The sequence below is a fragment of the Stereum hirsutum genome (assembly GCF_000264905.1).
Source record: "Stereum hirsutum FP-91666 SS1 unplaced genomic scaffold STEHIscaffold_2, whole genome shotgun sequence".
Classification (NCBI taxonomy): Eukaryota; Fungi; Basidiomycota; class Agaricomycetes; order Russulales; family Stereaceae; genus Stereum; species Stereum hirsutum.
In genome coordinates, this window is record NW_006763132.1 from 2,595,113 (window position 1) to 2,620,933 (window position 25,821).

Genomic DNA, 25,821 nt, shown 5'->3' on the forward strand with positions numbered 1-25,821 from the left:
TGGTCTATCTGCACGCAAACCACGATATAGAAAATAAGCCTTGGGCACGGAAGAGTGCTACGGAGGATACTGGCCATCGAAGGACAGCCAAGGAAGGAATGTAACTTATGGCTGTGTGGCGTTGAACTGACGTGCCACGATTGGACGTAGAAAAGGTGCTATATACAAAAGAGCACAAGACAAGCGATACACAACATACATCAAAACAAGTACCTGAACCACACATTTATTTCCCGTATATCCCTTCCAGCCCAAAGTCACCGCCGCTCCCTCTATCCAGCTCGTTGAACGGATCCCGCATGCTCCCCGTCTTTTGCCTCCACAATTGGGTGTAAATAGCCTTGATGCGCTGGACGTCTGCATTGATGGAAGCAACTCTGTTGGCGAGGGCCATGAAGGAGTCGTGTTGAGCTTGGAGCGTTGAGTTGATAACTGCAGAGGGGGTAGGTCAACTGACGGCTTTGGCAGCCACAGCGGCTCTGAAGATACATGCGGAAGAGATGGAGACGTACCTTGTGGCGTATATTGCGCTCGTGAGGCGGTAGAGGCCAGTTTTCTCTCGATTTGCTGAGGGGTAAAGGCTCTTATCAACGACGACTCCGTATGAAGTTTGGTAGACATATCCCGCTTACCTCCATCGTCGTCTTGTACCACTGTAATCGCCTCTGCATCTCCTCCGTGATGCGGGTGAAGAACCTAGTAAGATGCAAGTAGAGTGAGCGCCGTTCGTATGACTAGTAACGTTTCCGAAAGAAGGGCGCACTCGAGTGGGAACCCAGCATGGTTCTTCAAAAACTCTCCATGGACCTGCTGATTCTGATGACCTTGGACAATTTGGATCGCAATAATCGTGTCTTGTACTGTTTGATCCACTTTTGCCTTCAGATCTCGCGTAGTAAGGACGTCGTTTTGCAGTGTGGTGATGCAGTTGACCAAATCCTGTCCGGTGTTCGAAATTACGCAACGCAGTTTCAGTATCGGTTCAAAGGTGTTCAATGGTCTGATTACCTTGTGGACGCTCCGGATGATATCCTGACCCTTCAGAGCCTCCTCTCCCACCTTACGCTGTTTGAGGTCTTGGCTGATTTGCACCCGTCCCTGTATATGTGACCTGAGCAGACGATCAGACGACCGCGGACAGGAGGTGTTGACAACAAAAGGAATTCATACTCGATCTGTTCGAATGCTTGTTTTAGGTTGTCTGGCAGGTCATTGAATTTTGTGGATTTGGTGAAAGGAACGGAGCCGATAGGTGACGATTGTGGCGGGGGTGGTTGCAGAGTGCTAAGCCTGACAAATCGGTGTCATGATCCACTTGAGCAAATGAATAACCGCATGCCAGAACGCAATAGCCTGGACGCACCCTAGACTGTGGGGATTGACGAGTCAACGAAAGTAGTGCGGGCATGGAGAAAGGACGTACGTGTTTTGCGGTTTAGATCCACCGAAAAGCGATGAACCACCCAAGGTAGACCCGAACAATCCACTATTCCGCATATCGCGACATAAACGGCGCTGTCGACAAATTTTATTGCGAATATGTAAGGACGCACCCCGACTGTTGTGGCTGCTGCTGCTGCTGCTGCTGCTGCTGCTGTGGTTGCCCGAACAAACTCCCTCCGAGGCCCGTATTCTGTTGTGGTTGCTGGCCAAATAACGAGCCACCCGTAGTCGCTGGCTTGTTCCCAAACAGGCCACCTCCCGAATTCTGCGTATTGCCAAAAAGACTTCCACCAGTACCCTGAGCAGCCTGATTCGTGTTCGTGTTACCGAACAGTCCGCCCGTAGCTGGCTGCGTTTGCGCCTGGTTTGCACCTTGGTTGCCGAATAGACTGCCTCCCGTCGCCGGTTGTGTCGTATTGCCAAAGAGTCCACCGGACGCGGGCTGTGTTGAGGCCGTGTTGGTGCTGGAGTTCAGGTTCCCAAACAAACTGCCGCCCGTTGTAGGTTGAGTGTTCGTGTTTGTTGACGGGTTCCCAAACAACGAACCAGGCGGTAGCGTCTGTGTGTTGGTGTTGCCGAACAATCCACCAGCAGCGGGTTGTGTCTGTGTGTTCGTCGTTGTGTTCCCGAATAGACTGCCGGCAGGCTTCGGCGCCGTGTTCCCAAACAGCCCACCGGCCGCTGGTTGTTGCCCACCGAAGAGATTGGGAGTGCTTTGAGTTGTGTTCGGCTGCTGATTCGGTGTGTTGGGTTGTGTACTTCCGAACAGGTTCCCTTGCTGCTGGGGCTGCTGAGAAGTACTGCCAAACAGACTAGATCTACGACAATGTGAGGGAGGGTGGATAGGTTGAGTATTAGAAGTGGACGAGTGTCGGCGACGCGACACACCCAGTAGTGAAAGACATTGCTTTCAGCTATGATCATACAAGTTGTTGAACACAAAGCTTAGAACCGGGGCCAGCTTCGATATTGAGACACGACGAGGCAAAGAACAGAAACGGTCGTTTTTGCACGCGTTCAACTTTTGTTCAACGCGATCAGACGCGTCGTGGCGTCCGGGCCGTCACTGCCGCTGTGTGGCCCCGCAAACTTGGACTGTGGCGAGTGGCCCGAGCTCATAGTGCCCTTGCCAGTTCTGCCATTTTACACGACAATATCGGGCACTGACGTGATAGAAAACTCTGCGAACGTCTCCTGGTCAAAATGGACTGAGAAAACTTCTTTATGAATTTCATTACAAGTGTCGTATAACTTTGGTATAACTATCCCCGCTTTCGACCGAAAACAATCACCGTCCATGGTAAGTTGCACAGTGCATGAGCGAAGATCACAACCCTGTCCTAGAGGTAGACGGATCTCTTAGAATTTTAATTCACAGTAAGGGCGATCCTGACCGGTAGGAAGCTGTGTGTACCTAAGGAAAGGTGTTGTAGAGCCTGAGGGTGCTCGGACGTCGGGTCATACCTTCGTGAACTTGAAAGAACTCTGCCTGACATAGTATTGTTAGCGACGGGAAATGGTATGGCCGCACTCAGACCGGAGACTTATTCCTTATAACCTGTATGCATCGTCGACGGCCATGCGAGTAAGTTTCGGGCATCCTAGACAAAGAGGAAAAAATATAAACGGACCTGTGGTTTGGCAACAAAAGTAAGTGGTGTCTCCACGGAGGACCTGAAATAATACAAAGCCTCAGGGAACTATGGAGGTCCTTCACGACGCGCCTAATTTGGATGGCACCGGTCTTAAACGCAACAATTGGAGAAGGGGACGGTCTTGTTCGTTTAGCGTGGGATAATAAAACCTCGCATTAGATGATACGCACACAAGAACGAAGAAGCCGCAGATATAATAGCACGCTCGTGAGAGATGCCGAGAGATGGTTCTATTTGTACAGTGCGTACATACGAGAGACATACCCTAGGGTGTGAGGATGAATTTGTGTGGATGAGGATGACATCGGGGCAGTTGATGCCAACATTCACGGCTCATAGTCATGTAGGTTTTTTGTGGGCAGCCACTTCAACATGAAAGGATGGAGAAAGAGCGATGATAACGGAAGGTTTCAGCGACAGTCGAAGTCCCGATCTCTGTCCGGAGTCGGGGACTCAAACGGCGACCACTTTTAGCAAACAGCTGTAGTTATACCTATCTGCCACTGGTCCTTGCAGACGCAAGCAGATACTTGCTGAATGGGGTATCCTTTTGGCACAGGGTGTTTCCGTATTGCTAGTGCGAACCTGAGGGCATCCCACATAAGACGTATGGGTCCGTGCGAGTCGGCAGGCAACGAGGAGGCCGATAAGCGAAGAGCTTACCCTCAAACGTCAAAGCGAGCAAAGCTCCCAAGGGCTGTGGATACAACACCGTACGTCAGCACACACCGTGGAGCGAAAATGAAGTAAGAAAGCATGTAGACAGTGGAAGATAACACAACAAGGGCCTTGTCGGGAGAGTAGGGAGCACCTTCGGGGCGGAGCCTGTGCTCAAAGTTCGCGCGACTGTAAAATCCTTTGCTGGATGCGGATTGCGTTTATGGGATCGGGGATTGATACTACGTACCTGAGACGGATATGAGAGGAAGATGAACACGCCTTCATCGTGCTTTTGGGAGATGCATCACACCGTTGAGAATTACGGAAGAAATTTCTTTTCGTGCCATAACCTTCGGGTTCGATATTAGATGAATCGAGGCTTCATGCATTCCTGGTATCCTCTGGAACGGTAGGCCGCAGACCTCGGACGATCTTCGCATCGCTGGCGTTAGTTCCTCTAAAACCGTCCGGTGGGACAGCGAGGATTCCACTAAGTACTGATGAGATGAACCTTTGTACCAGTGATAACCTACCGAGCAAGAGCGGACTTCGGTGGGAAGGACTCAAGGTCGGGCCACACAAGCGCTCCGAGTCGCATGCGAGACCCACATACCTCAGCATATCGTAAGATCTGTTTTTGCACAACGAAACTCGATATCTGAGCGCCATGCGAGAGAAAAATAAGAGATGAAAGATGCGAGTGGAGCACAGAAGGATGAAATTTGCGGTCAACATGAGTGGCGGACGGACGCGGTTACATAAAACGAACGGACGTTCGGCACGGTGCGAGCGGTGTCGTCAACAATTCCAGCGCGTCTCATCGTCACTTTCTCCTTGCTCCTGAGCATCCATCATCCTCTCTCCCATCTCACTCGTCGAATCGAGAATTTCTCCAAAGTAGTCAAGAACAGTGCGTCTTATTATCCACCATCGAACTAGTTCTCTCCCCAGTGAGCTGAAACTTGCAACATACGTCCGCTCAGGCATCGCATCGCGGGTATATTGTGCCTACCAGCATCGCATACCCCGGACGATCAATAACATACACCCGCCTACGTTCTCAGCTAGCTCAGTTACCCCACACAACCCCAGTATACCTGCCATCATGCCGCCTCTCGCTCACCCCCCTGGAATGAACTTCCTCGATGACCAGGAGCAACGCCCGGTCAATGCCGATGCTGCCACTTACTATGGAGGCCAGGAGTATCACAGTCGTGCGAGAACATATAGCGCCGTATGTTTGACTCAGTATCGTCTCCTTTGCTCTATGTCTCACGCCGTACGTTTGTCTTTAGTCACAGTCGCACGCACCGAAGCGCGCCCCAGCCTTTGAAGAGGATTGGCATCTCCGCCCCCGAAGAATGTCCCACGACGAGAAGAGTTCTGCGCCTAGACGTTTCCTAATTGACGTGGAAGAAACCATCAGGCTTGTACTTGAGCAAGAAGACACAGACGGCGACTTCCAAATCTCCATTACCGACGCTGGTCCTAAGCTCCTTTCGCTGGGTACCGCCACTAGTAACGGCTACAAGAGCTTTGACATCCGAGTGAGTGCTCTATGTTCAATTTCCTAATTTTTTGGGCAATGGCCGAGGTTTCCTGCTTGCTTGGTCGGCGTTTGTAGCCGCCGGTCTATATCCTCGGACAGGTGGCACCCGAATAGTGCTGTTCACTTGCCCCATTGACAAAGGGGATACAAGATTTCTCCAAACATCTGGGCCTTTTACGACAAGTAAGCTTGTCGTGCTACTCCTCATGCGGAATAGAAAGCACATGATCTGGCAAAGCTGAGATACGTCACTCAATGGTCCAGTTCTTGCTATAAGGCTACTTCTTTCCCTGCATTACATTCCACCATATCGTCTTCCGTTATGTCACCAATAGCTCATCTCAGTTCTCGGTATCATATAAATTCTGATCTGACTTCCCTCTGAAGGGTACCTACATGTTGTCAAATCTCCTCCAAGAGCTCGCCCTTGCCCGTGATCACAACCGGAAACGAATTGTCCTCGACGAAGCTCGCCTTACCGAGAATCCCGTCGACCGTCTTTCCCGTATGATCAAGAACTCGTTCTGGCACTCGCTCACGCGTCGCATCGACGGAGACGGCCTCGAAATTATTTGCGCAGATCCGAAGAACCGTACAGGGCGCGTCCAACCACGAATCTACGTCCCACATCGCGAACCGGCGATGATCGAGTACTACAGAAGGATCGCCAAAGAGAAGCCGCATCTGAATTTGGATGTTCAAGTTCTGCCTCCGAATCCTGGCGACCCTCACTTCGTGAAGAGTCTGAATTCGAAACCGGGAATCCTGGCACTGGCAATGAACGAGGTGGATGACGGGAGGGGTGGCAAGACCTTAAAGGGGATTCCTTTTATCGTTCCAGGAGCGCGATTTAACGAGGTATGTTATCAAGCAACATTTGATCGCCTACTGAGCTAATGGCATATTTAGCTCTATAATTGGGACTCTTACTTCATCTCGCTCGGTCTACTTGTCGACGGCCAAGTCAATATGGCGAAAGGGCTTGTCGAACATTTCATCTTCGAGATCAAGCATTACGACAAGATCCTCAACGGCTCTCGCTCCTACTACCTCGCCCGTACCCAGCCTCCCTTCCTGACCGACATGGCCCTTCAGATCTACAACCAGCTTGACCGCTCTGATCTCGACGCTAATCGCCAATGGCTTAAGCGTGCCATCCAAGCTGCCATCAAGGAGTACCACACCATCTGGGTCGCCCAGCCGCGCATGGACCCGAAGACCGGTCTCTCACGTTTCAGACCAGAAGGTGTCGGTATTCCCCCCGAGACAGAAGCCACTCATTTCACGCACATCCTCGAGCCGTACGCGCAGAAGCACGGTTTGTCGGTGCTTGAGTTCAGCGAGAAGTACAATAATGAGTCGATCAGGGAGCCTGAACTGGATGAGTATTTCCTCCACGACAGGGCAGTTCGGGAGTCTGGGCACGACACGAGTTACCGTCTCGAGAAACGGTGTGCTAACTTGGGCACGATCGACCTTCAGGCTCTGCTTTATAAGTACGAGATCGATATTGCTACGGCGATTAGGGAGGTATTTGACGATGAGCTCGATCTGGAGGAGAACTTCCCATTGGCACCCTTTCCGCCTTCTGTGGAGTCGTACGCGAACCCAAAGAGGGAGATGTCGAAGAGTAGGAAGCAGACGAGTGAGGAATGGTTCCAGAGGGCGGAGTTCAGGCGGGAGATCATTGACAAGTATTGCTGGAATGAGAGCAAGAGCTTGTACTTTGATTACGATACCGTGCAGGAGAAGCAGAGTTTGTATGAGAGCGCAACTGCCTTCTGGCCGCTTTGGGCGGGATGCGCTAGCGAAGAACAGTGCTGGAAGCTTGTGTATGTCTCGTTCCTCCTATCCTTTGCTCCTCCCCTTGTCCATCCCTTCGTTCTGAGCGCCAGTGTTCACATACCCATATGGGTTTGTGGGCGTGGGAGTGCTTGGGAAGGGGTTGTTTGCCTTTGATGAAAGGGTTGATGGTGTTGACGATTCCAAACGGCTAACCCAAATTGCCTGTCATTGATAGATCACAATCGTTGAAGAAGTTCGAGGTCATTGGTGGGATCGTCTCTGGGACCGAGGAATCCAGGGGAAAGATCTCCCTCGACCGACCTAACCGACAGTGGGATTACCCCTATGCTTGGTGAGCGCGCCTTTATTTATGAAACTCGTTGCTCAGACAGTTGCTCACCGAGTGGTCTGCTCGTTTGTAGGCCTCCACACCAGATCATGGCATGGGTCGGGCTTGAGCGATACGGTTATTTGGAGGACGCGCAGAGGTTGGCGTACAGGTTCCTCTACATGATGACCACTGCTTTCGTCGACTTCAACGGTGTGGTCCCTGAGAAGGTGTGTACTATTTTTGAGTTACTTGTGGTTGTAGTGGAGCCGTGACTGACGTCTGGTGCGATGATATTGTGTGTGCGTGTAGTTCGACGCCGTGAAGCTGTCTCATCTTGTGGACGCTGAGTACGGAAACCAAGGAGTCGACTTCAAGATGGTCCCTCGTGAAGGGTTTGGTTGGATGAACGGTGCGATTTTGTCTTCCTCTTCACTTCTTATCTGATAGCTCACTTCCGCGGTCTCACAGCCGCATACCAAGTGGGACTCTCGTTCCTTACCTCTCACATGCGCCGCGCTGTCGCCGCCTGCACCTCGCCAGAGGTCTTCTTTGGCAGGACGATGATGGGCGAGCACACTGCTGCACCACCGAGCAGTGTCGTCAACGATCCTCTTGGGCTGGCCATGGAGAACTTGACGGTGTCCAGCACGGGGCCTGTGGCGACTGGAACATCCCCGATGCCTGGCTCTCCAAAGATCTACCCGACCTTTGGAACGTCGCCTTCGTACTGAGCTACGGGACAATGTGTCTCGTATCTAGGCCCTTGGTGTGGCGGCCAGTCGTGTATAGATGGGAATGAGAGTGGTATAGTGGGTGTGGTATAGCGTCGCATTATTGGGCTGTTCCGGTAGATTCGGTTTATTGGCTATCGTCACGTCTCCCACACTCAATGTGGCGAGATCCTAATTCTGTGCTGCATTCGACCAATGGTAGCGGTACTCAGCTCCGCGGCTGTGTTTTATTCTGTACAACCAATCCCGCCTCTCACCTCCCCCCTCTCACACCCTCTTCACCTCCACTTGTCAAGTCTTCATATCATCCCTAGCCCCTACTAGATCTTGCAATTTTCCAGTTAATTTCACGTTGTCGTCTTTGTCCATTCTTTGTCCTTCCACTGTACAATTATACGTATCGCCAGGCTAGAGTCAGGCGATTCAGCCAAGCAGTTTTCTTCTGAACTCGTGTTCTTTTACACCGTCTATCGAAATGTCACTCGTCGTTTGGATTAGTTTAAGAATAGAAGATTGTTCTTCAAGTTTAAGCTCGTGGAGTGCACTCAGGTAGACATGGGCGACCTCGATGTCCTCAGCTTGGCGTTTGCGAAGAAAACAAATTTAGAATACTTTAGGATGGCGTCGTGGACCGTGGTGTGGTGTACATTTGGTGGGCGCAAGTCATTCCTACCAGTAAGTGACAACACAGTGCGAAAACAAATCTCTATTTACGTTGTGCCATGGGTTGCAATCTGATAAGATGTGAAGTCTTTCATACTGTGGGACTCTCAATGAAAGCAAGTGGCATAGTGCCTGTAAAATAATATTCTGAGAGCGAAGTGGGGAGGGGGCGCTGTGCCACACTGCTTCGCGCAGTGGCGAGGAAGCGCGTGGGTCTCCGGCGATTTGGTGGCCGTCGGCGGAGTTTCGAAAACTGGAGCACTGCCAAGGTCAACGCGCTTAGAAGGCTCCTTCAAATATTCCTCTCTTCCCTCAACCTCCAAGTCTCCCGATTACGACGCAAGAGAGAACAACAGCAAACCCATAAGAACTACAGTGAAAGTCCCAGAAAGGTGAGTGGACCGTGCGTTTGGGCTCCTCCAAAGAAATGACGTGGCCCGGCTGAGCGGTAACGGCCTTCTTGAGACCTCGGCTCTCATCAAGCTCTCATACTTACCGTTGTTCTGGGTCGCCCGTTCCCTCCACAACACCACCGCTCGTAGACACTAGCTCATGGATTTTAATAGATTTTACCTGACTGCTCTTCAGCCCGACGACCATGATCTTCAATACTAATGGTGAAAAGGGCGGGGATCAGCCCGAACCGCCTACGGGTAACACCAGTCTTACGCAGACGTCCGCGTTCAAGGTTAGCCTGCGCTCATCTTCATCCAATGACATTTTCCCTGATGGACACATTTGGCTAAGAACATGACCGGAGGTCATGCGCAGCAGACTGGGGGGTCATCAGGCACAGATGACATAGAGCTTCAGCAGACGCCATCTGTGAAGAGCGCGGCATACGAGGATCCTTTTGTGTTCTATAGCGGGATCAAGTCAGAACAGGAACTCGCTGCATTGAGGAAACGCAAACAAGGGAAAAGACTCGAGAATTATCATACTCGACAGAATGCGGTGAGAAGTGCTCTCTCCTTGTCTCAGAAATTGTGTCGATATATTTACATGGCCCTCTCGAATAGCTCATACAGTCGCTACTTAAGCCGATGGAGGAACATACAGAGGATGCCAGGGCTGAGGAAGATGCGGCTCGATTGCCCGTCAGTTCTTCCATTTATTGATATTATTCTACTCTGACCATATTCTCATATCTCAGGTGAGGATAGCTGTCCATGCCAGCATGTTCGCCAACTTCGCACTTTGTGTTCTGCAACGTAAGTGTATCCGTCTATGCGCCCCCTTCAACACAGCATATTTGAACCTCTTTTCCCACAGTCTACGCTGCCATATCATCGGCATCGCTCTCCCTCATCGCTACAGGCATTGACTCCGTCTTTGACATCGGGAGCAATGTCCTGCTCTATTTCGTGCACAAGAAGGCTAGCAACATGGACGTGAATAGGTGGCCGGTAGGCGGGGCTCGCTTGGAGAACATCGGCAATGTCATCTATGGTCCGTTGCGTTTACTTCCTGTCAGATCATCCTCGTGCTCAATTACATGATCTTAGGGTTTTTGTAAGTTATCTGCAGTCGATCCAGATGCAGAAATAGTGCTAATAACCGCACTCAAGGATGGGTTCCGTCAACCTTGTGGTCATCGTCGAGTCTGCAAGAGATTTGATTTCACATGGTGGTGGAGAGACAAATGAGCTTCACGTTCCTTCTCTGATAGCTGTGGCTGCTGCCTTGGGTGAGTGACTTACGCGTACCTTCTTCATGCTGGGAGCAGTCTCGTTGACACGAACTTCAGCGATCAAGTTTCTTCTCTTCTTGTACTGCTATTCTTTACGCACAAAGTCAAGCCAAGTCCTTGTTCTGTGGGAAGATCATCGGAACGATCTATTTATTAATGGGTTTGGTCAGTGTCTTGAAAGTATCTACTCTGTCTGTGAGTTAACGAGTCTTTAGGTCTGCTCATGTCTGCCGGCGGCAGCAAGTTGAAGTGGTGTAGGTACCATGGTCTCTAATATTCGTCGCTCGACTAATCCAGTCATGGCTTCGTTTCGACAGGGCTCGATCCGATGGGTGCTATTATTGTGCGTCTGCTCACCTCCCTTCATGTTCGCAATCTCATGCGGTATCCACGCAGATTGCAGCAGGTGTCCTTCTCTCCTGGACGTTAACGGTCTATGGGCAATTTCAAGAGCTGGCCGGAAAGTCGGCCCCTCATGAGTTCTTGCAACTCATCATTTACAAAGCAACAACCTTCAGCAACGAAATCGAGAAGATTGACACGGTTCGGGCGTACCATGTCAGAAACCTTCTCCTTTCCTCCGCATGTGAATAGCTGAGCTGATTATTATGCTTCACCAGAGTGGACCTGTAAGTACTTAGTGACCTACGAGATCGACGAGAAGCAGACTGATGCTTTGCGACAGAACTATTTCGTGGAAGTTGACATAGTCATGGCCGCCGAAACCCCATTATGGAAGACCCACGACGTTAGCCAGCAGATGCAGGACAAGATCGAACTTTTGCCCAATGTAGAACGAGCGTTCGTCCACGTCGATTATGAGACGTCACATACCCCGGTATGTTTCTGTTTTCATTGTCTGATCTTTTGACGACCTGTTCTTATCATTTGATTAAACAGGAACATCGTAAAGTCGCATGAGGATGAAGTCGACTAGCCCCACTAGTTCTCGATGTGTTCATGGAAGCTGTCTTGAGGCGACACTGGACTTTCAGTATTGCTGTATACACGAATACAATGTACTTTATGCATGGATTGAACCTCATTGCCATAGCATATCAATTGTAGGCTTCGGTTCTAGCAGTAGTGAACCGGGCGTGAAGTGATGACTAGTTCTTGGAGGGGGGTTCGTGAAATTATAAATAAGCAGCGGTATTCGAAGCCTGGATGACGTGGTCTAATGTCTACCACCTTCTTTTCACGTGTGTTTCATCTCGAAAACGACAGCTAGGTAAGTCGCATATGTGCTAGGCTTGACCGAGATGTTGTGCTCTGGGCCACTGCGACAACGTGTGGGTGGCGTGTTGAGTTTGAATGTCCGAAAGCCCTGATAAGGGTCAACCGCCTTTCGGAGATTGAAATAGCCCTATCGAGCTTGCTCTGCCGTCACGGTCTTGTCTGCATTCGATCATCTTTATTTCTGACCACGACATGCTCCCTACATCACTGCTTGACTTTATTATACCTGTACTTAATATCATCGGCTATCGAAGGCCCGGGCTGCCTACCAACTCCCTGCAGTTTGAGTTACGACATGTACACGCTGTAACGCCAGCCGCAGAAGTGTACTTCTCAGATGTGTCTACTTCCTCTATTCGTGCTCAGTCGTCTCTCTCCTTGAAGTTCAGCCCTGTGAAGAGACATAGACCCTCGTCTTTCAATGCTTTTACCAATGCCAGGGCACAGTCCATGTTGCGTGGACAAAGTGCCGCACTGGATTGGCACGAGGAAGAGGTGCCGGGTCCGGATGTAGAGAGCAGGGAGACCTTGCAGGTTCTGGCGAAGATGACCAATAACGCCTACTATGACGGTCCGCAAGAGAAGGGGTGGTATGACTTGGGTGGAAATTGGACCCAGGTGAGTTGTTCACTTGGTTTGCTGGCGCGATGCATGTCTGACTCGTCTCTCTATCCGAGTAGAATGCTCCCATTGGCTGGGAACCTGACCAAGATGGCTTTCGTGGTCACATATTCGTGACGCCAGATAACTCCACAGTCGTTCTCTCCATCAAAGGCACCTCAAGTTCGTATCTCGAGGCGTAGGAAGCTTTCTGATGTTTCTAATGACCTTTCTCTTGAAACAGTCCCTTACGTTGGTGACGGTGGGCCAACAGTGAAGAAGGATAAACGGAATGATAATCTGTTGTTTGCGTGCTGTTGTGCTAGGGTCGACTGGACGTGGTCAACGGTGTGTGGTTGCTATGGCGGAGGATGGAAATGTGATCAGACGTGCGTCGAGGATGCCCTCATAGACGAGAGTTTGTTCTATCCCAGTGGAACTGTGAGTGGTGCCTCGGTGCTTCTTCGCGTCTACTCAACGGCTCTACATAGAACCTCTACAACAACCTGACGTATATGTACCCGGATTCGAACATCTGGATAATCGGCCACTCTTTGGGAGGTTCACTTGCTTCTCTTCTTGGTATGACATTCGGGACACCCGTGGTGGCCTTCGAGGCACCTGGAGAGAAGATGGCCGCCGGGCGTCTTCATTTGCCTGCTCCTGTACGTATACTACTTAAACCATTCTCGTCTTTCATTTGATTGCTTATTTTATTCGATAGCCTTCCACGCAGCACATTACCCACGTCTACCACAATGCAGACCCGCTAGCAATGGGTACGTGTACGGGGACTACTTCTATGTGCGCGCTCGCCGGATACGCAATGGAAAGTCGCTGTCATGCAGGAAGGGTCATCGAATATGATACTGTGACGAACCTCTCTTGGACCCCTGATCTCCGCAAACATGGCATTGAGCAGGTCATCAATAATTTACTGGGCAAGCCGTGGGCTCCGGCAGAAGAGGTCGGCAGGGAGGTACCGGAGGCGAAGGACCAGGCAGATTGTGTTGTGAGTACCTCTCTTTCGATCGCCCGTAGTTTGTCTGACCATGCATTACGATCGTATAGGAGTGCTTTAGCTGGGAGTTCGGGGACTTTTTGAATAAGACAAAGTCCTCGTGATTGTTCAACTAGCGGCGGTTCCACTGTACATACTATATTCCGGTTACTCTTCCTTAATGCTCATAACTATCCTATTTTTTTGTTATGCGTGCCTGCTACTGCGCACTACCGTCAGTTATTCTCTTTTGTGGCCACCGTGATATCGAAGGCCACGATTTTCCCACAACGTACGCGGTAGGGGAGGGGCTGGTGTCGACCAAACTGAAATATTTGCTCGCTAACTATCGTATCTGGGCATCGAAACATTGTACGAGTCAGCGCATTACTGAAAGGCCAACTACATGTGAGAGTAACATAGAGAACCAGACCTGGTTCAGACTCATCGATGTCCACCACTGTATTCGGCATGCATATATCTCATACTCAGACTTGAAAGTTACTCGCAGAAGCATCCAGGCGGGAATCGACTCGGATCCTGCTTGCGGAGGTACTTATGTAGAAATTGCCGGCAAGCTCCGGAAGATAGGACACTGTCGTGTGGCGCGCCACTCTGCACCGCTCAGCCTCACTCGAACGCCTATAGGTACACGATCTGCGTGCGTACATTGCTCCTCTACAATGCATTGGTAGATCAAAGTCAATAGCGAATAGCTACCTAAGTATTTACTACAGGAGGCCCCACAAGGAAGCACCTCAGACCGGTGCGTAGTGTAGACAGAGACACTCAATTTATGGTACATGATGTAAAGTAACCAGCAACAAAGCGATATGATAAGACACAGCAACTCGAACAACCTCCCCCACTGTGGCACCAAGAGTTCCAAGAAGATTTGCGCCGTGAATAAATATCCGTGCACGTATATCTCGCGCTCCACCTCACTCATAACGACTGCCTCCCCTTCGTCTCTGTCAAAAACAGCGTCAAAAGCGCCGCCAACCCCACCCCTCCCCCAGCCAGATAAAGCACCCCATTCGTTCCCTTCTTCAACAACCCCTCCGCAATCAACGGCGCCACGATACTCGTCAACCGCCCCAACATGCTCGCCGTCCCGAACACCGTGCCCCTTATCACGCTCGGGTACGCCTCGGGCGTGTATCCGTACAGGATGGCATTGAACATGGACTGGAAGAAGTATTCCATGGCGTTGAAGCCGACGTTGGCGCTCTGGGAGTCGATGACGGTGAAGAGGAAGAGGGAGAGGGACATTAGGGCGGCGGAGAGGAACATGGAGTATTTGCGGCCGAGGCGGGGGTTTTGGACGAGGAAGGCACCGAGGAGCACACCGGGAATGCCGGGGATGGCGATGAGGACGCTGAACATGGAATGGAAGGCGTTAACGCTGAAGTGAAATGATGGGCGAGAAGGGTACCCACTAATTCCGGTACGTCTCGGAGAGGGGTATATCCCTTGAAGCGCCCTTTTGGGCAAGGATGATGGGTAGGAAATATCCGGCAATGGTGAAACCTGAGCACAGACAGCTTACAATGAGCATGGTGTGGATTCGACAATAGCAAGGGTGCGTACCCCAGTAGTCGCACATGAAAACCAGGAACAAAACGAGGGTACTGAACAATTGCCTCGGCTGAGTGAGTAGAGGCTTGAGGTGCATCAAACTTGTCAGCTTGCTCTTTACCGCATCCTGCCTGTCTTGCGAACCTGAACAGAATGCCATGGTAATCAGCCACACCGTTGAGCATAACCGGCGTAGAAAGATGAAGTACTAACGGTTGTTCCGGGAACCAAAATCGTCTTCGAGATCATGGAAATCCTGCAGGGATAGAAGACACTCCTTTCCATTCTTCTTCGCGATGGCGTGCAGAGACTTAATGGCGAGTTCGTCGTGACCGTGGTTTATAAGAAACCGGGGACTTTCCTCGAATGTGAAGAGGAAGAACCGGACAAGAAAGCAAGCGAGCGTGATTGCACCTAGCGTGAACATCCCATATCTTACAGACCAGAGATGAGATCAACAAGCACTCGGATTGGCAAGCGAGAGAGCTGGATCGTACCTCCAGCCCATATTATTCGATCGGCTACAGCAAGGGGTTCCAGGAGAGGCAACTCTGCAGGAAGGTATCGGACCCGTTATCGGGTCCGGGTTTGGATCACAAGAGTAGGATGGAATGATGCCCCAAAGGATTGCGGAGCAAACGATGACCCCGAGAGGCTGGAACACGGAGAGAGCGACGATGACCCATCGTTTGCTGTGTGGCACAAACTCGAGCACAATAGTAGAGTCTATCGGTATATTTCCACCCAGTCCAAAACCTGCCCGACAAACTCAGGTTGATGCTCGTGAATCATGGTCAAGTTGCGCGCACCTGTGAAGGCTGCGAGGATGCATACGCCTGTGTAACTTGAGGGAGCACCGATGAGAAGGCCGAAGGTGGCCGTGATGAGGAGGGTAAGATTGAATGCCCATCGCCGGCCAATGACGTCGACGAGGATGCCCCAGGTGAAGGCGCCAACGGTCAGGCCGGTTGCGAAAGCAGTTTCCAGGTGTCCTGAAGCTCCGGCTGATGCAATACGTCAGAAAGACCACCATAGACTCCGACATAAAAGACTCACAGCTAACATTAAGCTCCTGAGTTAGTGGAGTAGCAATGAGACCAAATGCTTGTGCCCAAACAAGGTCTGTCCACGGCGCGCTCGTGTGAACACGTAGACCGCGTAGGAGAGGAGTTGAACGACGCACCGAGAAAGTAGCCGAAGCCACATAGAAGAAATATACTCTTTTGGTAAAATCCAAAGCCTGTATCATCGAGAGCTCTGTTGACAAGCATAATCTTCTGCTCTTCTATTGAACTTCCTGTCGAAACGGAAGCGAGCGACGTGGATCTCGGGCGTGTCTTTACCGCCTCGCCCTCACCGCTGTCGGATTCTGGAAGCGTTGGAAGTGCTCCATTATCCTCTACGTTCGCGTTGGGCTCAACGGTGCCGATAAATTCGTCGTTGGACTTTGCGTAACGCATTCTGGTGTAGAAGGAACCGGACGAGGAGGGAAATAAACTGCTGGCGGCTGTCCACCGAGATGATATAGTCGAGAACATGGAATGCGGCATGAAGAGCGCGCTGACCACCCCACGAGGTCTCGATAAGGGGAGGTAGATTGGACAGAGCGGGCTGCAAGAAGGATAGTTATGGATGCTTCGACGTAAGGAAATGAATGAATTACGGAAAGCCAGCCAACCCGCTATTATTTCCCACATCAGGCGCACAGGCGCCTTGGATCGTCAGCCAAGTCAACCCAGTTGCCTCCGCTGGCCACGCGCGGGAAGGGCACAGGTCACCCCATCTTTATTCAGTCCTAGAATAGCACCCCTTCGACTATTCTGATGTTGCATCTTTCGCGACATGCTTAAGATAACGAGTTTAACGAAGGTGATGCCCGTGGGCTGGTAAACATGCAGAAAACAATGCCTGTCTTCGACAGTAGAGATGCTTGAACCGAAACATAGCGGAACAACTGGCAGTGCGGGGCAACCGATCGGGACAGCGATGACGTCGTCTTTCCTTTCCAGGACCCGTGCTGCTGCCTTTCTTGGTTTACCGCGCCGCGACTTTGCTCGTCCGCCGTCGTCGTCAAAAATTCTCACCCAATATTGCCGCATGTTTTGGTGTCGCCGTATACTTTGCCCAGACCATTAGCCCCCGATCGCCAAAAATCAGTATTGTTGAGCCAGATTTGGGGCATACAGGCTGCCATCGTCGCCCCTGCTCCAATGGGGCTATTCTTGACGTGGGGAATGCAAGCTGCACGGTCGGAGGAAGGCAAATGCGTGGAATGATGCATCTGGAAACAGCAAGGATCGTCCTTATTAGCGTGAGCTGCCGTACAAACGGGGAAGATGACCCTGGCTTACTACAGTTGCTTTTTATACGAATCAAACATCCGGTCGTGCATACAGTAGTATGCGTTGGTGCAGCGTTAGAGTGATTGAACAACACTGGCAATCCTCTCAAAGGCCGTAGTATTGTGAGGTAGCTCGAAGTCTCCGCCGAAGAGAGAGTAGACGGACTGTATACTCCATAAGAAGTGCGGAAACTACCCCGTAAGTAAGTCTCAGCCTACTCTCAGGGCAGAGTACTAATATACTACCGGAGAAGAGAATGCTCTGCGTGCCTTCTTCTCTGAAGTTGCTCTGAAGCACAAGTTCCGCCTAGTCCCAAAACTCGCCAGACACGACTGCCAAAGCACCAGCCGTGAGGTCTGAGTTCGAAGTGAAAGGTCCCAAAGTGCATATTGCCCTTACTAATTCATATGCAAGAGCAGAGACTTGGTGACTGACAGTCGGAGGACGGAAAATCGACGACGATCGCGCTGAGCAGTGAGGATGAAAAAGAACGCGCCACGGTGGCCCTGCCAGGTCAAATGAACCTGCCCTCAAGTACCCCGCTGATTTCGAACATGCCTTTTCGGGAAACTTATCTAAGTAAAGAGCGTCGGTTCTCTCTGGCGCTCGCCGAACGGCTTCAACTGCTTTCCACCACCCCTGACACAGGTCCACATAACTTTTACATACAGGTGGCTTACCAATGTCTAATGGATTCAGCTCTGAATTGATAACCACCCCTGCTGAACCAGTAGTCAGCCTACCTTCACTATTCGCCATCGAGTACTTTCGGTAACTTGAACAACTTCGAAATCATGAGGCACTCCTTCGGGAGGAGAACAGTCGTCTCGTGTACATCGTAACGACTGCACGCGGATATTCATCTGAGGGCAGGATTTTATGGTCGAGTTCTTAATAGTCTAGTGTTGTCAATGCATGTTAAGTATGTCGTCGTAGCAGTCTCTCTTCTTCCCCATGCTCAGAGTAAGTAAACAACCATGCTCTGCTTTCCGCATCAGCATTGTGGTGTGGTATTCTGCGAATTAGTGTATCGCCTGGCATACCGAAGACAGGACTTACTTACTCTAGGTGCCACATACTTGCGCCTGTTCGTTCACGCAGTGGCGACCAGCACCGCCACACACGCCATGGAAAGTTCGTCATTATTTCAAATATTCCTCGGGCAATCCTCGAAGCTTGACCAATTAGCAGATCGCGGTAGCGAGCCTCGTGGTATTGCGATATGCAATCTTGGCGGAGATACGTCCTTCCGTCGCGTCTGAAGCGTTAGCCTCGGTAAGGGCAGGGCTCCTCGCCCTCCCACCTCCTGCTGAGTCTCCTTCCTTCCTTCCTGTCATACGCACTTGGAAACAGAAGCGACTCGTGAGTTGTTCGCGAGGTTTCGAAGACTTCAACACTGGTCCATTCCTACGGTACGGCGCCCTTTCAGAGCCGAACGGTATAATATCACCCCGTCGTCCAAGCATTGCGATTGCTTTCTCCTCCCCGATGCTTCCTCATGACTACTGAGCCCTCTGTACCAACAGCCCGAGGTACGTTGTCCCGATTTTATTTCTGTATAGAATCGTGAGTATTAACGATCAGACACCCTCTCTCTCCGCGAACCGTCTGTTTTTCATGGTCCAGCGGTGATAACGATCTTTCATGTCCTCGCAATCCTTACTACGTCATGGCGACTCGTCCAACGTACCAGGACTCAGCGTCTGGGATGGGACGATGCATTCGCAGCCCTATGTCTTCCTTTGACCTTGATTATTCTTGCCGCCGTCTGGACACGAACAGATACCCCCGCCATAGGACCTTTCCACCAGTCGGTGCACACTCGCGTTATAGCCTACTGGTTCGCATCGATCTGCTTTACCTTGACGCTTTGGTGAGCACGACCATCCCACGACCTTCGACCGCCAATCCGAACTTCGGCGGCGCAGCAAGGCTTCGAATCGTCGCCATCGCACTTGCTGACAAGTTGTCATGGATTGTATTGTGCTGACAGGTCCGCGAGATTGAGCATGCTCACGGCTCTCATTCGTATCATTCCAGTCCAGTTCAAGCTACACCAACTCGCCAAATACTGCGCCTGGCTCTTCGTTGCGTTCGCGATTGCGTTATTAGGACAGAAGATTCCGCGATGCGTGACCACCGCGCCGGAATGGACAGTTCTTGCTAACCCCCAGTGTCATTTGGGCATGGATGTAGGCATACTCGAGCTATGCAGTCAGTTTTTTTTATTCGTTTTTCTTCTCTTCGGAATTGGATTCGCCACTAACATCTTTATTATGAATACAGCGGACTTCGTCGGCGATTCTATCCTTATTGCCATTCCATTGCACCTACTTTGGGGCCTGTCTGTTTCGCGTGCTAGATACCGGCTGCTGATGGCCATATTCTGCGCGAGCGTGTTCACGACCGTAGTGAGCATTGTCCACGGGTGAGTACCACAAAATTCTACATCGGCCTTGGGTGCTCATATTTTTAACTTTCGTTTCCGCTAGTGTGTTTGTATTAGGCCCGACCGGCCTGCTAGAAGCCACCACAGCGAACGTTGAGGTAGATATTGCAAAATTTTCTGCGTTCGCGCCCTTTTTCTGAAACAGGACTCGTTCTTCTTCTCATCCAGGCTGCGATTTCCGTCATCGTGTGTAACCTCGCATTGATCGCCACGGCCATCTATCGATTCATCGGCCTCAACAAAGCAGAAGACGAACTCTTCCTCACCGGACAGTATATCCCCCGTAACAGCTCCGACGAGGTCACCTCGCAGCATACCAATAGCAGCATCCACCGTGACCGCTGGAACACCAACGCCCGTCCAGTTCGAGCCGGCCTCGGTTCCGGGATACAGTTCTGGAGACACGACAGGAGCCAGGATGAAGGCGTACAGACCATCGACGGCACTCGCTCGGGATGGGGCGGAGGGGTCCGTCCGGGGAGGGTAGTGAATGATTGGGGGTCGAGGCACGGCACGGCGCTGGCGGTGACGGTGGATATGGAGGTGGACACGGATAGGCGTGATACGGTGGTCCTGGGGCCGGTTCGATCGAGTCGAGCGGAAGCTGAGTGCGACGACGGAGATAGTCATGGTTATAGTGGGAAGGGCAGTAGGCATTCGGATGCGAAGGAGGGGCGCATCGAGGATGAGTCGGACGCGGGGTGGAGTCCTGATACAGCGTTTGCAGGTTCTGGGCTGGAGAAAGATGGTGGTGCACCTCGGTCACCGGTGGCGTAGACTGGAGTGGCGGTTTGAATGTCTAATGTGTACTAGTATGTCTCCCACGTATGGTTTTTCTTCTGAATATCTGTCGAAATGGGACCATCCTTATCAGACTGGCGTTTATGCTAAGTGTTGTGTTACGTTCCCGAAATTGTTATAGCTCCTTCCCAAAGCATCAAGATCGCTAGGATACACTTTGCTCCTGTGTACCTGAAGTGTCACTCGAAAGAATGGTGTAAACTTTCAAGGCACGACATTCACCGTCAACCGTTCACCGAGAACAAATGGCTATATCTGATGGAGATCCGAAGATTGTGTGCATCTCAAGCGCAAATAAGAAATAATATAGAAGGAGTGTGTTCAACCGCAAGATGTTTACAGGCCATTAATGTCCAAGTAACATTCGTACCGGGGAGCTTGTGCCCCTGTCCAACCCACTAGACCCAAGATACGATCAGTCAGCGATTACTAGTTTGAGGCATATTATGCTTGACTTACCACACATCCAACAATCAAGCAGACCATAAGGATCGCTACAAAGTCACCGTGAGTCTGATTTCATGATACCTCGGGAAGAAGGGGCATACTATTTTTGCTTGAGTGCGAGAAGAGCAACGTAATTGTCTCCCCAGAAAGAGTCTAGGGGAGTCCTGCGTCAACGCTAGCTTACAAGATATCCATGAACAGCGGCACTCACATTCGAAATTAGGCTCGTATACATCGCCTTCATTCTATGTATGTGCGGTGCGTTGTCAGCGTCAGATCGCAGACTGATCCCCGTATACTGAGGAAACGCACGGTGTAAGCCCCTGAATCGGGTGTAATGTCACGATAAGGCTGCAAAAGGTCAGAGACTTCCTGATACGTTGACGCAATCTCCGAAACTGTGGCGTTGTAGTCCCATACTGAGTGGAAACCGAGCTATGTCGAGATACGCACATATTAGTATAGGTATCGGCGATGGCTAAGTTCGAGAAGACATACAGTCCACAAAGACTTGTACCATGCCGGCGTGCAGCTGGTAGAATTGGCTGTGGCATTATACAGGACAGGCGTGCCTACGGCGATGTGGAGGTCATCCGTGTTGACAAGCGCATCGACGAGGGCTTCGCTACTTGACTCATCCTCAAAGACGGAGGTGGTGATGAGGCGTGTGCCAAGGATGCTTTGGCCTCCGACAGCCTGGAGATAGATGATGTGATAAGGGAATGAAGTTTCAGTCATGACGCCACAGAGGAAGATGATAAAGGATGGTAAAGAATATGAATAGAGGATGCCACGTACACTTTGAGACGCCGTAACGTACTTCGAAAAGAATTGATACCATGAGGGTAGTTCCTCGATCACTGCCTTTCCACCCTGTGAGATGGCGAAGGCGGCCACTTCTTGCATAGAGGCGTTCGCCTCTGCTAGTGTGAGCAGTGGATTGACGTGGATGAGAGTGCTGACCTGCCGTTAGTGGAAGTTGTTTAGTTTGCGCGCACACGAGCGGTACAGAAGAGACGGTGAACATGGACTGACCCCGATATGACCGCCCCAGCCTTCATTAGCCCATTTCACTGAGCTGTTCACCATGAACTCGAACCAATCCCTTGCATTGTCGGAGGTCTGAGTGAAAGAGATGGATGCGCTGTATCACGGTATGCGTGAATCAGAGAGAAACAGCGCCAAGTTTCATCGAGGAACACGTACACCCGAAGAGACATCTGCGGTTCGACGATATGTGAGCTTTCCAAAACAACACCAAAGGTGCCACCGCCACCACCGCGCAGCGCCCTGCAACGAAAGTCATATTAGGACAGCCGTTCACACAGCAGAAAGCAAAGACCGACCAGAACAGATCCTGGTTTTGGCATTCATTAGCGACACGAAGCTCGCCGTCGGGAGTGACAATCTTAAATTGAAGCACGCGGTCGACACCGAGACCATAGACCGGTGAGAGTATACTATGACCAGCACCCTACGGGGTGTTCAGCAATGACCATGATAAAGTAGTGACAACGCCGCGCACCTGAACCCAGCCGCCGCTGGCCACCACAGTTTGATGGTATCCTCCGATAAATGTTATATTGTTGGCTTCGGCGAACTCGTAAATGGCCTGGAATACAGCGCCACCCTAGATACACGACGAAGCTTTAACAGCAGCCACACAGTAGCAGTGAGAATGTATATTACCCCTACGGTCATGGCACTGTATGTGGTACCACAAGCTTCAGGCGAGAAGTTCGCGTCGTATGTTATCTAAGGACCGCATGTTCTGTCAGGAGTGGCGTAAAGTGGCTGCAGGGAAGGGAAGAGATGCATTACTGAGTCCAAGTGGTGTACCTGAACATACGTTCAATAAATTGAAGAAGTCGCGAAATTGGAGAGGAAATACGCACCCAAACAGACAGGGAATCCGGAGAACTCGCCCGACCCTGATCACAGTAAGGCTCAGTTTCTGAGATCTGCCGAACAAAAATCAAAGCAGGACCACCTTGTAGTCATGCCCGGAGTTCTTGATTGAGAGGCGAACGCCAGTGTCTTGCGCAAACGCAAACGCGGCCTGTACGTCTGACGCATTCTGAACATCAATCTGGGAACAAGGTTTGAGCACATGTTTCTGGAGGTAGCGTATGGACAGCTCACGAAATATGGAGGTACACTGCCCTGTAAGCAGGTACTGTCTTCCCAAGCCAAAGGATTGCTGGTGTTCGTGTCATCCAGCAAGCATTTCTTTGAGGTCGATTGGCAGGTCTCCCATTGAGGCTACATTCGAAGCCAGCCGAAATTGATACATTCATCGGACATCAGTAAGGTCTTAGGAAACTTGACGAACACCCACAAGCATGTATGCCCCAAACTGTTCAACGCGATATAAAGGGTCGGTATAATTCGCTTCGACATTCGAGCAGGCTTCAGAGTCGACCGTAACGTTCACCCCGTTGACTGTTGAAAAGCAAGGAGCGGAGACCGGGAGTGCAGTGCGTAGTTTACCGCCAAGAGTGTCGTTCAGCGTCTGCCATTGCGAGCTTGAGATTGAGCTGGCGGGCACATCCGCCACAACACGAGCGGCACTGCTGACAGAGAAGATAAAGAATGCCGAGAGCTTTAGGCTAATCATCATAGTAATAGCCAAAGTCGAAGCAAAGTTGAAAGGGCTGGCAAAAGAGTGACACCAACTTCTCAGCAGGAGCACCAGTGGTGATGGAACGAGTGAAGCGTGTATGGGGTTCCGGAGTAGGCGAGGAAGGCGATGGTTGAAATATATACGCGTTTATATCGGCATCAGTCTCGAGAATATTGAGAACATTCCGGAGGTGTCGGCAAAAGCGGCTAGCGAGCATACAGCAGGAGTGGTATAGAACCGCTTTGAACCGCGGATGGCGCCGATGGACCGCAAAGCGCACGGCCTTCTTTTTTGGAAAGGCATTCTGACATATAACAGCTGGTTCCTGACTAGGACTTGAGAGTGCTTGATTGTTGGTTGTGAGAGGTGCAATTCGGTGCAGTCGACTCATCGTCGGCGATCGAGCTATTTCCAAGCGTCATTATTGCCAGGGCAACGTCTCGGATGGAGCAAAACCGACTCCGAGTCTTGAACTTCGTCGCTCTTCTAAAGTCTACAGAGGTCTACAGCACTCTGCGGTGAAGGGTATCCGGAGGCTTAGCGCTTAGCCTTTATCTTGAAAGCGAACCTTCACGATATCGGATATTGTCCATGTTGGACGGTGAACGTAGAACAATTGCAATACACATTACATTGGAATTCTCAGGTTACTCTTCGCTTGTCACGCTCTCTACATCAAACCACGTATATCCAGGCTCAAACGACGGCTTGATATAGGCTTCACACTCCTCCTTCGTCAACGAACTTTCCAGCCTCAACAAACAATACCGGACAAGTCTTGTGGCCACGGTCCGCTCGACATTCGTGGTGTCTGCAGTTTTATCTCCTGGTGGGTTTGCATCCTCCTTGAGCATCCGCGATAGCTGTTCCACAGTGTCGAAGAACCCCAAGCATCCGAGTTCGTATCTTGTTGGCTGAATGACCTCATGCTGCGGGATCGCGAGCATGCGCGCATGGAGAAGTTGCAAGTGTATGATATGATCTCGGTATTCGAGATGGTGGGGCATAATGTTTCGAATGTAGCCTACGAGTTCCTACAAGAACGTCAGTGCTTAAATGAGCAGAATCATGGTACCGGTGTAGGTTGGCGTAAATGTGAAGGTGACATACGGCTCCGAGTGCCTCATCACGAGTTCTCGCATGTATGATGCGGCTGATAGGATATATCATGGGTGCCAACATTTCAACCTCGTCATTGATCGCCCTGACTGATTTTAGTATGAGAGGTGTAGGGACAAGCAAATCATTTATCCGCAAACAGGTCGTAGCTAATATTGGTGCTGGACTTACGCTTGTTCCATATGTAATATCGCTCGAGCACATACACCCGGACCTCTGCTAACAACAGCATCGGTGGCCCAGCAGGAACATGATTACTCGTAGTGGAGCACTGTTCAAAGAAGTCTTCGTGCTCTGACCGAATGGATGCCGGGGTTTCTAGCCAATCTTTTGCACGAGCACCCGCCAAAAGGATAGGAATCGCCATTTTTACGAATGGAATGAGGGGGCGGCGGATACTGCGTTCGCGAGTGACAGGGTGTGGATTGTCCTTGAACAAACGTGCTGGCTCGATGTGAGAAAGTGAGGAGTAGACACGCAGGTGGGTGAGGACGGGTTTGAAATTCACGATCGCGCTGCCATCAAGAAAGTGAGCCTTAAATCCAGTGGACGATACAAAAACCCGTTTACCCAGTTCGAGCATTAACAAGTTCATCCTTCCAAAGATAGCTCATGAGCTTCAGGGTACATGCTCTGAATGTTGCATCGACGTGCAGCAAAGACGAGAAGGCGTTTCGTGCACCCCAAGATCGATGGTCCTCGTCTGGGCGAAGAAGAAGACATGCGATGAAGTCGCCAAGAGTCAAAGCAGCGATGTTGTAAACAATCTCTGTAGGAAGAGAAGGGCCGAATCGTACGGGTCTAGATGACGAAGGAGATATAGTTTGAGCGCTGCGATCCCCACTGGAATTTTCTCCGTCCGAGCCTGAGTGCGAGTCTGTCAGTGTGATGATCTTGAACGTTCCTTAAGCATGTAGACGAACGCGCTGGCTGTCCGCGTCTGGCCATACTGAGAGAAAGTGTACGGTATAAGCGTTTCAGTACGGGCGCTGGGGGTGAGGTGCAAAGGCAACATAAAATTACTTTTTCAGAATTGACAAAGGTAGTCTATGACGTCACGTGGCACAGGTTGAGACATTGATTGTGTGGGTGGCGGGTGGCCCCGGGGCCCGGGCT

General features: G+C 51.0%; 10 protein-coding genes across 10 annotated transcripts; 5 read left to right on the top strand and 5 right to left on the bottom strand.

Moving 5' to 3' along the window:
- Positions 1-120: 120 nt before the first annotated feature.
- On the bottom strand, positions 121-2,411 carry STEHIDRAFT_91464 (uncharacterized protein). Its single transcript, XM_007300046.1, has 10 exons — positions 2,332-2,411; positions 1,554-2,261; positions 1,424-1,486; positions 1,364-1,369; positions 1,171-1,290; positions 1,009-1,111; positions 764-939; positions 633-696; positions 513-567; positions 121-432 (listed from the first exon to the last, which is right to left on the bottom strand). The coding sequence occupies exons 1-10, from the start codon at positions 2,346-2,348 to the stop codon at positions 227-229; spliced, it is 1,518 nt and encodes a 505-aa protein (XP_007300108.1). The 5' UTR covers positions 2,349-2,411; the 3' UTR covers positions 121-226.
- Positions 2,412-3,502: 1,091 nt separating this feature from the next.
- Positions 3,503-4,214, top strand: STEHIDRAFT_144685 (uncharacterized protein). Its single transcript, XM_007300047.1, has one exon. The coding sequence runs from the start codon at positions 3,636-3,638 to the stop codon at positions 3,846-3,848; it is 213 nt and encodes a 70-aa protein (XP_007300109.1). The 5' UTR covers positions 3,503-3,635; the 3' UTR covers positions 3,849-4,214.
- Positions 4,215-4,829: 615 nt separating this feature from the next.
- STEHIDRAFT_118450 (alpha,alpha-trehalase-neutral trehalase) lies at positions 4,830-8,517 on the top strand. Its single transcript, XM_007300048.1, has 8 exons — positions 4,830-4,992; positions 5,054-5,305; positions 5,695-6,165; positions 6,217-7,139; positions 7,328-7,444; positions 7,515-7,650; positions 7,733-7,832; positions 7,892-8,517. The coding sequence occupies exons 1-8, from the start codon at positions 4,864-4,866 to the stop codon at positions 8,152-8,154; spliced, it is 2,391 nt and encodes a 796-aa protein (XP_007300110.1). The 5' UTR covers positions 4,830-4,863; the 3' UTR covers positions 8,155-8,517.
- An 898-nt stretch (positions 8,518-9,415) lies between these two features.
- Positions 9,416-11,428, top strand: STEHIDRAFT_153016 (CDF-like metal transporter; the record flags this gene model as incomplete). Its single annotated transcript, XM_007300049.1, has 14 exons — positions 9,416-9,505; positions 9,565-9,771; positions 9,837-9,914; positions 9,971-10,028; positions 10,090-10,266; positions 10,323-10,329; positions 10,386-10,504; positions 10,565-10,672; positions 10,723-10,761; positions 10,825-10,850; positions 10,904-11,065; positions 11,128-11,136; positions 11,193-11,345; positions 11,408-11,428. 14 exons carry the CDS (start codon positions 9,416-9,418, stop codon positions 11,426-11,428), a joined length of 1,254 nt encoding a protein of 417 aa, XP_007300111.1.
- Positions 11,429-12,196: 768 nt separating this feature from the next.
- Positions 12,197-13,451, top strand: STEHIDRAFT_50115 (alpha/beta-hydrolase; the record flags this gene model as incomplete). Its single annotated transcript, XM_007299335.1, has 5 exons — positions 12,197-12,364; positions 12,427-12,529; positions 12,591-12,787; positions 12,838-13,011; positions 13,071-13,451. The coding sequence occupies 5 exons, from the start codon at positions 12,197-12,199 to the stop codon at positions 13,449-13,451; spliced, it is 1,023 nt and encodes a 340-aa protein (XP_007299397.1).
- An 840-nt stretch (positions 13,452-14,291) lies between these two features.
- STEHIDRAFT_128282 (MFS general substrate transporter) lies at positions 14,292-16,474 on the bottom strand (the record flags this gene model as incomplete). The annotated part of the gene is made up of 9 exons (XM_007300050.1): positions 14,292-14,724; positions 14,786-14,876; positions 14,937-15,068; positions 15,138-15,358; positions 15,422-15,680; positions 15,734-15,928; positions 15,981-16,046; positions 16,108-16,221; positions 16,282-16,474. The coding sequence occupies 9 exons, from the start codon at positions 16,472-16,474 to the stop codon at positions 14,292-14,294; spliced, it is 1,704 nt and encodes a 567-aa protein (XP_007300112.1).
- Positions 16,475-16,800: 326 nt separating this feature from the next.
- On the bottom strand, positions 16,801-17,631 carry STEHIDRAFT_118453 (uncharacterized protein). The gene is made up of 3 exons (XM_007300051.1): positions 17,512-17,631; positions 17,276-17,457; positions 16,801-17,205 (listed from the first exon to the last, which is right to left on the bottom strand). The coding sequence occupies exon 3, from the start codon at positions 17,203-17,205 to the stop codon at positions 17,005-17,007; it is 201 nt and encodes a 66-aa protein (XP_007300113.1). The 5' UTR covers positions 17,276-17,457; positions 17,512-17,631; the 3' UTR covers positions 16,801-17,004.
- Positions 17,632-18,764: 1,133 nt separating this feature from the next.
- Positions 18,765-20,492, top strand: STEHIDRAFT_128284 (uncharacterized protein; the record flags this gene model as incomplete). The annotated part of the gene is made up of 6 exons (XM_007300052.1): positions 18,765-18,798; positions 18,893-19,139; positions 19,260-19,480; positions 19,553-19,694; positions 19,759-19,813; positions 19,884-20,492. The coding sequence occupies 6 exons, from the start codon at positions 18,765-18,767 to the stop codon at positions 20,490-20,492; spliced, it is 1,308 nt and encodes a 435-aa protein (XP_007300114.1).
- A 272-nt stretch (positions 20,493-20,764) lies between these two features.
- Positions 20,765-23,643, bottom strand: STEHIDRAFT_91475 (FAD-binding domain-containing protein). Its single transcript, XM_007300053.1, has 17 exons — positions 23,302-23,643; positions 23,106-23,225; positions 22,954-23,052; positions 22,859-22,894; positions 22,785-22,802; positions 22,653-22,718; positions 22,489-22,593; positions 22,310-22,437; positions 22,170-22,253; positions 21,999-22,107; positions 21,762-21,926; positions 21,462-21,659; positions 21,276-21,398; positions 21,175-21,208; positions 21,065-21,116; positions 20,976-21,010; positions 20,765-20,914 (listed from the first exon to the last, which is right to left on the bottom strand). The coding sequence occupies exons 1-17, from the start codon at positions 23,581-23,583 to the stop codon at positions 20,853-20,855; spliced, it is 1,716 nt and encodes a 571-aa protein (XP_007300115.1). The 5' UTR covers positions 23,584-23,643; the 3' UTR covers positions 20,765-20,852.
- Positions 23,644-24,233: 590 nt separating this feature from the next.
- On the bottom strand, positions 24,234-25,653 carry STEHIDRAFT_165701 (uncharacterized protein; the record flags this gene model as incomplete). Its single annotated transcript, XM_007300054.1, has 5 exons — positions 24,234-24,620; positions 24,697-24,794; positions 24,877-25,220; positions 25,276-25,570; positions 25,629-25,653. The coding sequence occupies 5 exons, from the start codon at positions 25,651-25,653 to the stop codon at positions 24,234-24,236; spliced, it is 1,149 nt and encodes a 382-aa protein (XP_007300116.1).
- Between the last annotated feature and the right edge of the window lie 168 nt (positions 25,654-25,821).

Bases quoted from the DNA above. Each gene is read 5' to 3' on its own strand.
- STEHIDRAFT_91464 (XM_007300046.1), bottom strand. The intron at 1,487-1,553 runs GTGCGTCCTTAC...TATGCGGAATAG, and splicing joins CAGCAGCCACAACAGTCGGG to TGGATTGTTCGGGTCTACCT. The intron at 433-512 runs GTACGTCTCCAT...CCCCCTCTGCAG, and splicing joins AGCGCAATATACGCCACAAG to TTATCAACTCAACGCTCCAA.
- STEHIDRAFT_144685 (XM_007300047.1), top strand. From the start codon at position 3,636: ATGGGGTATCCTTTTGGCACAGGGTGTTTCCGTATTGCTAGTGCGAAC.
- STEHIDRAFT_118450 (XM_007300048.1), top strand. From the start codon at position 4,864: ATGCCGCCTCTCGCTCACCCCCCTGGAATGAACTTCCTCGATGACCAG. The intron at 6,166-6,216 runs GTATGTTATCAA...TGGCATATTTAG, and splicing joins CAGGAGCGCGATTTAACGAG to CTCTATAATTGGGACTCTTA. The intron at 7,445-7,514 runs GTGAGCGCGCCT...GCTCGTTTGTAG, and splicing joins TGGGATTACCCCTATGCTTG to GCCTCCACACCAGATCATGG.
- STEHIDRAFT_118453 (XM_007300051.1), bottom strand. From the start codon at position 17,205: ATGCATCATTCCACGCATTTGCCTTCCTCCGACCGTGCAGCTTGCATT.
- STEHIDRAFT_91475 (XM_007300053.1), bottom strand. From the start codon at position 23,583: ATGATGATTAGCCTAAAGCTCTCGGCATTCTTTATCTTCTCTGTCAGC. The intron at 23,053-23,105 runs GTGAGCTGTCCA...CCTTGTTCCCAG, and splicing joins GCAGTGTACCTCCATATTTC to ATTGATGTTCAGAATGCGTC. The intron at 20,915-20,975 runs GTAAGTCAAGCA...TCTTGGGTCTAG, and splicing joins GCTTGATTGTTGGATGTGTG to TGGGTTGGACAGGGGCACAA.